The 13,307-nt window shown below is 38.6% G+C and overlaps 1 protein-coding gene across 1 annotated transcript in view; it reads right to left on the reverse strand.

Moving 5' to 3' along the window:
• The window catches only part of LOC103799322 (myotubularin-related protein 7), a gene marked incomplete at its 5' end in the record, with an annotated part of 21,522 nt that extends 9,243 nt beyond the window's left edge, over positions 1–12,279 (reverse strand). Inside the window, 4 exons of the mRNA XM_009071631.1 lie at positions 3,522–3,656; positions 6,878–7,006; positions 8,552–8,709; positions 12,117–12,279. Coding sequence (XP_009069879.1) covers positions 3,522–3,656; positions 6,878–7,006; positions 8,552–8,709; positions 12,117–12,279 — 585 coding nt within the window. The remainder of the gene's footprint in view (positions 1–3,521; positions 3,657–6,877; positions 7,007–8,551; positions 8,710–12,116) is intronic.
• Positions 12,280–13,307: the final 1,028 nt, after the last annotated feature.

Consider the following 13,307-nt stretch of genomic DNA (forward strand, 5'->3'; position numbering starts at 1 on the left):
AATGTTTTTTATTATAATTTTAATTTAGACGCATAAGGAAACAGATAAGAGAAACCACTTTTCAATTTTTTTATTCTGTCCAATTTAATATGTGAAGATAGGGGATTTTTTCCCATCTTCACACCTTCTAGTGCATTCATTCCCTTAAGCAGAACTTAGCAATACAAATACATATTTACATTTGTGGACCACCATTAGGAATTGAAACTTTTTATAATTTTAATTTAGACGCATAAGGAAACAGATAAGAGAAACCACTTTTCAATTTTTTTATTCTGTCCAATTTAATATGTGAAGATAGGGGATTTTTTCCCATCTTCACACCTTCTAGTGCATTCATTCCCTTAAGCAGAACTTAGCAATACAAATACATATTTACATTTGTGGACCACCATTAGGAATTGAAACTTTGCATGAATTTCATAATACAACAGAAGGAACCTCATTCTTACATAGGAACCTTGGCAAAATCCCAGCATTTTGCATTTATTCAAGTCTTGGGTAAAGTTTCTTAAAAAACACAGGTCAAAAAATCCATTCTTGTCTATTAACCAGCAGTCTGCTTAGGTTTTGACTATTGCTGAACAATAAAAAAAATATACAGCCTGTAAGCAACATGTCCATTAAGGATAGTCCTTAGTGTGACCTACTAGAAAGATATTCATTATCTGCTGAATACTAATCTTTCTCTTTTGAAGCAGACATCAGTGTTCTTAGAAAGACAAAATGAGGCAGCCTCTGCAGTGGCATATAGCTTCAGGAAGAAAGATCTGTGTGCATGAGTCTGAGCTACCACAAATCCCTGAAACTCTAAACAAAAAACATCTATCCTCTAACCAACCTAATCTTCAGTACATAAATGCTATTAGCTGTTTCTGCAGCAGAGCAATTTTATCACATAAATCATTTATTAAAAGACAATCTGAAATACCCCTCTTTAAACACAAATAAATAGTTAAATTTGCAAGGCTTTCTGACACTCATTTATTTTCAATACTGTCGGTTGCCAAATTTTGCAGCTGCCACAATATTTACTAACAAGTTTTCCACATCATCTACCAAAATTCCATCTGTTGCTCTTAAAGTAGTTGTCATGAAGGTCTCTAAATTGTGCCTGTCCCTACTTAATCTCAGGAAATATGAGGATACAACCTCTAAAGGTAACAGACCTCACTTGTCAGATTTCCTGGCATTTTCTTTAATGTGGACAATAACCAAGTCATGTATTGGATATAGAACTAATGTGTTTTACTCAAAGACAGTAAGTTTAAATTAGCTTCTTCTGTAATCACATAGATGAAAGACAGTGGCCTAAGTAAAGCTCTGCATTGGGTCATCCAGCTATATTTAAATGAAGTGGAAACAAAACTTTCTTCCACAGCTAAATCTTTTGTTTTGAAGATTATCAAGTGCAATGAGGGACAGCACATGAAGAGCACTTGGGAATGTTGAATTGAAGGACCCATCAAATTCACAATCTTTGCAAGGAGCTGGTGCTGATGAGAAAAGAGGCAAATAGTTTTTTATCAACCTATGTCAATGGGAAACCTTGCACCAGACTCAATATCTTTACATTTGTTAAAGGTTCCCTGAGGAACAGCTGTTCCAGGAACAGCTTCCACCAATACCTATTCCTTCCTACACCCTCTAGATTAATAAATGCATTAGCAGGTGCAAAACTGTAACAAGGCTGTATTTGGCACCTGGGATCACAGGAGCTCTAGTAGATCAGGTCATTCTTGCAGTGCAGAGAGAAATAGGATTCTGGGATACAAATTTTTTTACATCAAAACCTTATTTACACAGAAGTTCAGTGAAAACAATGAGCCTTCATCTCCTGACAGGCTCCTGAAGAAGCCAACAATGCTGGAAATATTCTGGCATTCATGGCTGAAAAGCCAATTTCACTCTCTCCACACTCTCCAAAAAGTATGGGCTTTTTTCACTGCACACAGGAGGTGTCTCAAAGTCATGTATCAGAAAAGTTTACAGGATGGGACCTTCCTGTTAATACCCTGCAAAACATTATCAATAGCCAAGCCAGTAAGTCATTAGTTAGAAATCCCAACAGTCAAGGACTGCCTCAAGTAGAGACGAGTACACATACCATCAGTCAAGAAACAAGCTGTAACTATTACTGCATATAGAAAACTGTTAAACAAACATTATTTAGGCAGCTGGGTCTGTACCTCATATGTAAAAGCCTGTTCTGAACACAATGGTACCTATCCCTTCCTAGTGCTCATCACAATACAGTTGCTTCAGGACCACAAGTAAGGTGATACCATCCTCATCTTCCCAATAACAAAGATGGGACTGAAGGTCAAAGTAGTCACCAGATTACAGAGTTCTCTGTGTGACTTGCATCAATGAGACATGCCAAGGTCCTGATTTTCCGGCTACTGCTTGCCATTACAGCTGTGAGCATTCCGCACCTTCCCACCAGCCCCCACATATTCAGTCGCCAACCATGCAGGTTCCTTGTTTCTGCTCCAGCTCTGCCAGGTTTGCCCTTCCTCACTCCATTCCTTATGTTCTCAGCTTTAGCTGCCTTGCCCTTTCCGGCTGTGTCTCCTGATCTCAGTATACTGAAACAACTTCCTTGTTCCTTTTCCTCAAACCTTTGCTCTCATTTTTTCCTTTTCCCACATAGTTCATCCTCTATCTACAAGTGAATTTGTGGAGATTTGCCCCTTTAGTTTCTTTTATTCAGAGGCTTTGATAACTTAAAAAGGGAAGTTGCTGATAGTGTAAGAAAGAACATATCCCTGCTCCCACCTCCAGATACTGAAATCTATCTAGTATTCATCACCCTGAGGTGCTTGCTAGCTTGGCAATTTGGACACAATGTTTTTTTAGCTTCTAACCTCTTCTAGATCATTATTGAATTTCTATGTTTCTGCATAGCACATATTTTTTCTAAAGCTCTTATCTTGGCCAGAGGTTTTTAGTAAGTTATAGAGATACGGCACCTGAGATCACTATTTACCGTATTTCAGATTCTCTCTCAAAACCACAAAAGTGCTGGAGATATTCAAATAAAGACTCCTCCATTCTTGTAACCTCAGTAATTGGTCTTTCCTTAGCCTTATGCACAGATTGTTGAAATTTTCTCATGCATGGAAAATTTTAGTGTAAGCAGGCAGGTTTTCAACATCACAAAAAACTGAAAACACATTTTATAATGGGAATTATTTTTTGCTAGTCTCATCAGAAATACAGGTACTGATAGTTCCTCTGTGTATGTAAACAGTTACAATTAAAAGCTATTTAATTTTCTGTATCTTAACATTTGGCAAAGAACAAAAAAAGAGAAAAGCTTAGGGTAAAGGAAAAAAATCTTCTAGAGATAACAATGCAGGTAAGGTTCTTAGTTAAGATTCCCCTAATAAATCTTGATGTACCTGTGGAGTTAGAGGTGCAAGATCAGAAGTATGATCAGTCACTTAGGGTGTGTATCTTCTCTAATACATTCAGCCAAGACTCAGTTTTGATATGTGCAAGAAATTTAATACACTTACTTTAGGCCGAGTGTCAACAACGTATATGAAATCACTTCTTGGATTTGCTTTTCTAATGGCTTGGAGCATCTGTTCATCCTCAAGGCACCGAGCACTAAAGCCAGATAAAGGCTGGCTGCTTCTACATATGGAGGCCTGCAGAAAAACACAGACAAACAAAAACCCCAACAGTTATTAAGTGGAAGTTATTTAGTATCCACAGCCATTTATGAGACCAGATCATTAGATGTTTGCATGGATGTACAGTTATGTGAGAAGGGCAAAAGTGTAAAATTAATTATATGTTAATAAACCCATTCTTTTTAAAAAGCCAAGAATCTACTAAAACAATACAACCCCATCAGCCCAAGTCTAGTCTTGAATCTAAGTTTTAGAGCTATTTTAAATATGGCATTTCCCTAATGTGGAATAACACCTGAAAGGTAATATCTTGAGGATGAGTACAGCATTGCAAGCACAAGAACACTGACATAACATAAAGAATAAGTTATTTTGCACTGTCACTCAAACTTCCCAGGTATGATACTGATTACACCCAACTTACACAATGCCCACTTTACCAACAGTCTGACACTATGAGTCCAGGAAACAAAAACATAACATGCAGCCAGATCACTGATGGATATGTATTTTTAGCACTGCCTCAGGAGAAACACCTTACTGCATAAGAAGTGGGTCAGGTAGCCTGACTCCTGGAGCACATTTATTAATCAGGGCTATTGAAGGAGGCAAGAGAGTTTCTCCATAGACCCATCAGGATAGGAATAAAATGCTAAATGGGTGAGCAAGGAAGTTTTCATTTTTCCTAGGCAGAGGGCTGCTAGACTTGTAGAGGGCAAGGGGCTAATATATGCACTTTCTAAGCACTGAACACAAGTATGAAGAGAATCTACCTGCTGAAGGTCGCAACCCATGCAGACTGCTCTACAGACTATTTACTACTGTGAGAAAGGACAGGATTTTTTTTGAGTCATGTCTTTGAACTGTCAGTAGCTAGTCAGTAAAACATGGATCTTTAAGACAGAAACCCTGAATTGTGTGAGAGCCTGTTCATACTTTATTAATATTTTTTCCAAACAGATTATTAGTTACCTAGAGTCTTGCCTCCTGTCAGTTCACATTCCAGTGATTTAATATATGCTTATACCTCCTTTGCCATTTTCACAGAAGGAAAACATTTCTCTCTCATCCATAGTGTACTGTACACAAGGCAGATACAGACATCAAGACTAAGATGAAAGTAAGGGCTCTAGATGAAGGCTGGGATTCAGGAAAGCATGGGCTGGAGCCCATTACATTATATCATTCTAGGGACCCAAAGGGCTACGGTATGTGCTGGCACCAGTATGAGAGAATGGCTTGTCTGTCAAGTTAAGCTTGGGGTTACAATCATGTTTAGCCCCAGTTTAAGAAACAGCAGCACTTCCAGTACTGCAAAACTAAGAAAATAAGCTGATCTAGTGACCATTAAATATCACAAATGGGAATAATTACCCACAATATCAATGAAAAGATCACCACCTGCTGACCCAGGCCTATTGCTTAGGATGAGCATACACCTCTGTAAAATTTCTTGGGCTACGTTTAAGAGTAGAGCAGGAGACGAGGTAATGTTTTGCTATTGAATAAGCTGAACAGGTACTTCCAGACTTTGATCCTACTATATTCACACAGATCCTATAAGACGCAGAGTAAGGTGTCACATCATCACTGAATTTGTCAGGACAAAAGAGCTATGGGAAAGTTATGGATATGAAAGACTAAATGAGTGGTACCTGTCTCCACCACAGGCAGCAGACCTCTTCCCAACCTGCTGTGAGCATCATCAATCTTACACCTCTCCTGCCCATTACTCTATTGGCTGGCAACTCATGGCAACCTCCAAACTCACAAGGAGGTATTTCCTCCAGCATTGCTTTTCCTAGCTCTTTGAACTGCGAAGGATCCAGAAGAAAACACAATACTTCAGATCCTGGTTGTTTAAACCTTAACCTAAACTCCAGCCACAACAGAGAAAACATTCAGGCTGAAACCATGAAACTCATCCAAACTGAATCACTAGATATTGGAATCTAGCTAACCCCTGAGATTTGGAAATGTCCAAGTGTTTTGAATCCTAGATATCTATATTTGGACATAGTTCATTATGCAAAGTGATTAGCTCTGAAAAATTTGGCCTTAATAAAATGTTAAAAATAATATGCAATTTATGCAGAGATTGCATTTATTATTTAAATATTCCTATCTTCCACTTTTGCTGTAAAATTCATAGATCTTTATGGAAGCAATATTCTGATGAAATGCAGGGTAAAGGAGTGAAAACAATGTCTCATTCCTTCCTTCTGAAACTTAAACCTATGACGGGGTCACTGTAAAGGTAAGACTTCCATGGAGACTAGCTTATGATTTATGCTTGTGACATTTTACAGCAATATCTCCCATCCTGTGTGGCAAACTCTATAGATGCCCTGTAATCTAAGACTGTCTCTTGGGAAGTGCTGACCACCCCCAGTACTAGGGAAGACCTCTCAATGCAACTGCCAGTCTGGGACTGAAACAGGAGATACTAGTCACACAGATCCTCTGACAGTACAAAGGAGACACCATTCTCCTGGCTGGTAATGACAGCTGAGCTAAGCCAGTCTCTAAGGGTCTGGAACACAAATGTAAAATCACCCAGTCCGTGGGATCCTTCAGTTCTTTGCATCAGCTGCCAGAAACAGAAACGCAAATAGCCTGGATAGTTTTTTTTCCAAATGGTTACAGACAAGTGAGGTAGCTCCTTGCTCAGCCCTGAAAATACCTGTTGTGGAGAGGAGAAGGGAGTACTCCTCACTCTTGCAGATGAGAGGAGTCTCTTCAATAAACCCACAACATGCTGCTCAGCCAAAATTTGGTAGCTCTTTCATACATCCTTTTTCAAGAGAAAATATCTTTTCTTGAAAAGCTGCTCCTGATTCTCTAATTGATGCAGTGTAGTTTTTCAATTCTTTAAACTGCTCTCAGGCTGTAGTTACCAGAACCTAAACTGCCCTGTTCTCCTCCCACTAACCTGCTAAGTCTCCTGCTACTGGCCTTCATTCTTCTGCCACCCATGTCTCAGGGCCTCTTGTACGACTCCACTTCCTTGTGATACAGGGATCACTTTTCTATGTTAGCTGGATGATGAAGCTGAGTTTAAATAACTGCATTAAATGCCTATTAATGCTTATTCATGAACCAACCATACTAACCAGACCACAATAACCACTTTTTAAAAATCAAAAAAATCACTGATTTCTTCTTGTAAAACCTTACTAGAAGGATTTGCAAGGCCAAAATAAGCAAACACTTCAAAGCTACAAATTCACACTTACATTGTTATCCTTGCAGTAGTAGGAAAGAGCTGGGAAACGCCTTCGGCTCCGAAATTTAGAACTCCCCACTATGATGTGTGCAGTTGCAGACTTTGGTACATACACTTCTGTAGGATAGGAGTCACAGACCTGTGAAAGGAAGCTCTGCTCGTTTGGTCTACAAAGTGCAAGTAACATTAGCCATCTCCACAGCAGAAATAAAATACCAAGGAACTCTAATTTCAGGGAATATTCCATCGCTGTTGTACACACAACACTGACAGTTTTTGAAACAGTTGTTTGAAGTTGGAAAGTATTAATCCTAACTTACAGATGGCAAAACTGAAGCAGCATGGTTGAAGGACTGCATTTCCAAATGTTAATTTATGCCTCATTGACAACAGACAGGCATAATATACATTCATACCAGAAAAGGCTTATCATTATGTACAGTAAGGTTGTATTTACAACTGCAGTTTCCTCTGTACCAGAATTTGGGAGTAAGAGTTGAAGTGGGTGAAGATCTCAAACACTCCGTTGTAATGGGAGGGCAGTATAGAGCCAAATTTTCCAGCAAATCTGATAATAAAAAAATTTACAAAAATAGGGACTCAGAGAAAAGAAATTTAACCATGCAAAAGGCAAACAGCCCTGACAACATGTACCACTTTTGAGAGAAACCCAATGAGCCTGCAGAAAAGCCCAAAAGTCCCTCTGGAGACAAGTGGGACCACAGACGGGTCCTGGTCTCACTGCCCTTTCCTGGTATTCCCTGTAGCGTTCTGACTGGAACCAAAAGGATATTTAGTACCTCCCTGTGACTTTCTGAGATGACTAAAGGAATTAAGATGCCCAGGAATAAGTTCTCTTCTGAGAGAGTCAGAGATATGTAATGAACGAGAAAGGAAAGGAAGGGCTTGTGGTTACAGATGCTGCTGTGGTGAACTGGATTTCATTCATTATGCCATTTTTCCTACACTTTATCTTAAAAGAGGTCAAACATTTTTTTCTGCTTGTTTTAACAAAAGAAAGACAAACCCTGACAGCATACTCAGTCCTCTCTGAGAACTTCACAGCCCTTTCTTAACATGGAAGTACTCCAGCAACAGAGCCAATGGAGTGCATGGACGAACTCCCTTCAAAACTACTTTGGTTGTTATTTCTCACAATTAATTACCATTCTATGGTCTTCAGTTGTACAAGACTGAACGAGAGCAGGCAGCTAGAAAGATATATGACCTATCAGATGGCTGTGAAAAACACTAAAAGTCAATCATAGAGGCTTCAAAAGGATTGTGGGAATAGCCAGTGAGGAGAAAGATGGCCAAGCTCAGTATTTTGAGTATTTTGTTTTCTCTAAATGACTGTGTAGTAATTTTATATAACCCTACATGTCAGGAAAAACATAGCATTAGGTATGATTTAAATTTCTTCCCAGGTAGCTGAACTGTAACATATAAAACACTGTGGACGTATTTTCTAGGCTTCATTTCCACATTTGTTAAATGAAGACACATCCTTTCTCTCACTTTCTGTGGGCCTTTTTATGTGAAAGAGTGGAAGAACTGCACCTTACTACATGTGTGTACAGCACTCAGCACAAAGGGATCCTGCAAATAAGCACTGCAGTAGCCCATAGGCAGGCTGCTGGTTTATACTGCAGACAGTCTCTGTAACAGAAAAATCACAACTCACTTCGTAGTCTCTGTTTACATCACTAATCTGCCAATAGTCGTTTGGAACACCCATCCGATTATATTCTTCATTGAGGTCCACAAGCTTCCAGCCTTGTTCTCGTTCTTCTTTATCTAATTTTGGATTGAATGAGAAGCAATACAGCTCTTCGTATTTCACTGGAAAAAAATATAAGAAAACAAACAAAAACAGTAAATCACCTTAGATTTCTCATCCTGAAATAACACTTCAGAACTAGGACTTGGTGTTGACCTTGATGTAGTTTCTTTTAAAATGCTATGCTCTGCTTGACAAAAGCACATATTCTGGTTTGTATCTACTGTCAAGTAAACTTTGAAAATACTGTGATATTTTGTTATTTGTATATGTTGCACTGTATGCGCCTTAATAGAAGTGTTACTTAAAATATACTGTTCTGCCGGACTTCTGCTCTACTGAATTATAAAAGCCTATCCCAGCACAAGGACAAAATGTCAGTGATAATATGCTTTCATCCAAATTAGTGCCAGATTAAGCACTTTTTCTGCAAAATAATTTGCGGTCTAGAAGTAGTTTAGGAGTCCCTTTATTAACGTAACATCTGACCTGTGGAAAAGACAAAAGATATGAACAATGAACTATGCAGCACAATCTTCCAAACATGAAGTAACTTATAAGTCTTTCCCCTTAATTGGGGAGGTTTCCAATACATTCAATGCACTCTGTTTTGTTGACTGCAAAATTCCATACTTGAATTATTGGCAAAGGCACTGGAGATATAGATGTTGTAATACCATAAAAGAACCCATGTTACATCAATCATTTTATCATGAACATGAAATCATATAAGTAGCTATGCCACCTGTCCCTCTCGATCAAGGACCATATAAGCAACTTTGATGGTGCTGGAGTTTTTAGCTTTTCTTAGGACTATATTGGTATTTATAATAAGCATCTTCATCCTGGTGACTGGTGGCAGACAGACACCATTGCCATTCAATGTCAGCTGTCACTGACATGAGTAACTACTCAGCATACAGCTTGAAATTCATGTTCTCTATCACAGGGGTGTGTTTCATTCTGTTGCTCTAAGTTCCTTAAAGCTCTCCAACAGGTTTTTAACTTTAGAACCAAAGTAAATAAATAACAAGCTGAGCTTTCTCTGATTTCATAGTTCGCCACTGATATACTTGCTCCACAACATCACTTTAGCAAGATCAGTAAATTAAAATACCATGTTCTCTTTTCTAATAATATCAATAAATATAATAATATCTAATAAATCAACAAAATCATGAGTAGGGAGGAAAAAAAAGAATGCCTTACACATTGTTCAACCATTTAAACTCTTCCTATGTTCTCTAATTTCAAACTTCTGGCATGGCACAGATTAGGAAGACAGTCTGGTTTATTTCTCAACTGCTAACATGAAGTTTTAGCATAATTCATAAATCCAATTTGAGCTTTCTAATAAAGTGGGTTTGGTAGCAATCTGAGGTCTTGTTTTCAATGCTTGGCTGTCAGAAACATCTGGATTTTCTTTCCAATGGGCCTGCTGTTTACGGTCACACAGAAAGTCTTTAAAAATCCCCCTATTAAAATATATCTAGGTAATTTACGACTGAAGTCTACCTCAATGTTACAAGTTTTATTACATGACAGTATCTATAGGTGGCAAACAAAATGTTCGAGTATAAGTACTCAGTGCTTTAAAGCTCAGTTACCACCTCTTTGCCAGTACTTACAGGATGTTTCCTAATCTTTCAATTATTCTGCCATAAGGGTCTGCAATCCTGCTGTCAAACCTGTAATAGCTCTTACAGTCAACTTGTTTCACAAAATGGCTTAATTAAGAAAAAAGAAATTAAGAACAAATTCATCTGACAGCTTGACCTTATTAAAATTCTAGCGAAAGTAAAATCACACATAAAATTCACCTTTAATGTAACTAGGACATCAGATAGCACAGAACATAGAACCAGTACAGAGCATGGGCTTCACTTGAGTTCCCCTATGGCACAATGAATGAAAAGAACAGGCAGAGAATGGAAACTAGAGCCTGGATAAGTCAAATTTTCTCCTCATGGCATAAGCTGAGTAAACTTTCTATGCTCGGTAACCTAAAGAGACTACAGCTTTATGCACACAAAAAAATGTCATGGCAAAGCACTGTAAGGGTACATATGGCTCAGCTTGTAATCTGAACCTTCTAATTTTTAATAAGTAAGCAAGACTTTATCCCATCTTACATGAAGATTGAGCAGTTTGCTGGAGAAGGAAAACTCCTGTGCAGCTGAACTGTGCAAAGAGCTAATTCTACAGTGCTGCTATTGCATCATCTTTACTCAAACCTTCTTGTCCATTGCAGTCTGCCACTGAACTTGTATTCAGGGTCCATAGCTACTCTTCCTTTCGTTATTCTGCCTGCTTGTTCTGGTGCGTAGCAGCACGCAAACCTCCTCCTGCCCCAGGGCAAGAGCATTACAGAATCACATTCCTTCCAGCATGCACCAACACGTACTGGCAGCTGAGGTCCATGGAATGAATCCAGATTTACATTAGCAGAACCACTGACTGAACCTGTCTCATTGTTTTTAAATTTCTCTGTTTACTTACATCACCTAGCATATCAAGTTACTTCTTCTATAGTTGTACATGACTACTACTACTACTACTACCCTAATTATAGAAGGGAGTTTATAAAGTTCAGTAGCTCTGCTGGCTGACTGTAATTTTTTACCCTCTACACAGTAGATAAAATTGGTATCCTCCTAGCAAGATAAAAATTAAAGCCAGTGTTGTCAGCTTTGTACAGACTGTAGTAGGCAATTTCTTTGCATACTGTTAAAATAACAGTAAAGTACAAAGGTTGGTGGTGCATTTCTGCAGTTAAATTTAAAATAAACACTACAAAAGCCTTGTCAGCTGGTTCTTAGGTGAACGTAATGCAGAGAGAAGCAATAATGTAGGTGATCAGTGTTAGACTTTAACACAACATTTGGGTTTGCATTGAAAAGAGGAAAGGTTTAAAAAGGATCTTGAAGTAAATTCAGAAATTCAATCAGAGCATATTCAAAATGTAGATAATAATAGGCCAAAACACAGGCAGTTTAGTGAAATAAGTCAAATACTTGCTGCAAAACTTTTCACTGATTTTAAGAAATTTCTGCACAGCACAGAAAGTCAAAATCTAAATGTTGACATGACCACTAAATATATTGTAAGGTTTTTGTCACAGCAGGGACATGAAAGTTCCCTGGATAAAGACTATTTTCCCAAATTCACACTTACACAAGACATCCAGTAAAAAACAATAGAAAATAAAATAGCATTACAATATATTTTATGGCCCATGATACCCTAGAGTATTACTTTAAACAGAAGTTCATGTCATACTTTATGGAACAAACTACTTGTTATAATGTGCCTTCTTCATTGCTCCATAAGTGATTACTTTAATATAACACATCTCTAATGAAGTTTTTTCTTAACTGGCAAAGGGCAAAGATGCACTGATACATTTCTTCCACAATATTCTCCCTCTTCAGGTTGAGGATTGGGTTTTTGTGCCATTTCCTTCCCATACCTGGTCGTGCCAGACGTATCAGAGATATATAAATGTCATGGCAGTCTCTTTCCTGAGGGATGACCAGCTGGATGACCTGGAAATTCTTGCAGCGGATCAGCAATGGGCAACCAGTGGCAGTGGTGGCCTGCTTCTCAATAGAGGAAATTTGGCTGTGGAGAACCTGCAAGGGAATTGAAAACAGTTATGCCAATTCAATTTTTACTTATAAAGATGAGCCAGGGCAGGCACATTAGCTTCCACTACTGCTTCAGAAAACATAAACATTCCTCCTCTTGTAGTTTGGTTCCAGGTTCCAGCTTCAGGCTCTAGCAGTGCTACATCACCTGCAATTAAAAGAAGCACTTTTGGACTGTTTCAGCTGCTCAAACATCAGCCTACTAATGTTATCCAAAGCTTTTTGTTTGTTTGCTTTAGTGTAAGCTAGTGGTCAGAAAAAGAGCTCTTTTCATCTATCTGCATAGTAAGAAGATGAAGAAGCATCAGTTAGATAAGGCTAAAATATTGGGCCTCCTCATGGGTAGAATGGTAATGCTGCTATATTTTTAAATACCACATCAGATAAAATGAAATGCTACAATAAAAATCAGGTCAGGAATAGTGGGACCAAAAGAGGATGGAGTTAATTAGCAAAAAAATGGACAAAGGATTAAAAATTAAGCTACATAGAGGACTCTCAAATAGTATGACACCGGAGCAATATCTGTAAATATAATATACATATGTACAGCTTTTGGCTGTGGAAGAGTTAGTTTCCTTTGCAGTGGCTAGTATGGAGCTCTGTTTTGGACTGGTGCTGAACACAGGGTTGATCATGCAGAGATGTTTCTGTTATTGCTGAGCAGTGCCTTTCCTGCTTTTCATAATGCAGTGCTGGCAAGAAGGTTGAGTGTGTGTGTGAAATCGACAGGGGACACAGCTGGGACAGGTGACCCCAACTGACCCAAGGGATATTCCATAACATATCACATCATTTTCAGTATATAGAGGGAGGGGAAGAAGGAGGCAGGAGGGGATGTTCGGAGTGATGGTGTTTGTCTTCTCAAATCACTGTTAGGTGTGATGCAGCCCTGCTCTTCTAGGGATGGCTGAACACCTGCCTGCTCATGGGAAATGGTGAATGAATTCCTTGTTTTGCTTTGCTCAACTCAGTGGCTTTAGGTTTACCATCAGCAAGTTTGCAGATGGCAC

This window comes from Acanthisitta chloris, unplaced genomic scaffold (assembly GCF_000695815.1).
Source record: "Acanthisitta chloris isolate BGI_N310 unplaced genomic scaffold, ASM69581v1 scaffold2743, whole genome shotgun sequence".
Classification (NCBI taxonomy): Eukaryota; Metazoa; Chordata; class Aves; order Passeriformes; family Acanthisittidae; genus Acanthisitta; species Acanthisitta chloris.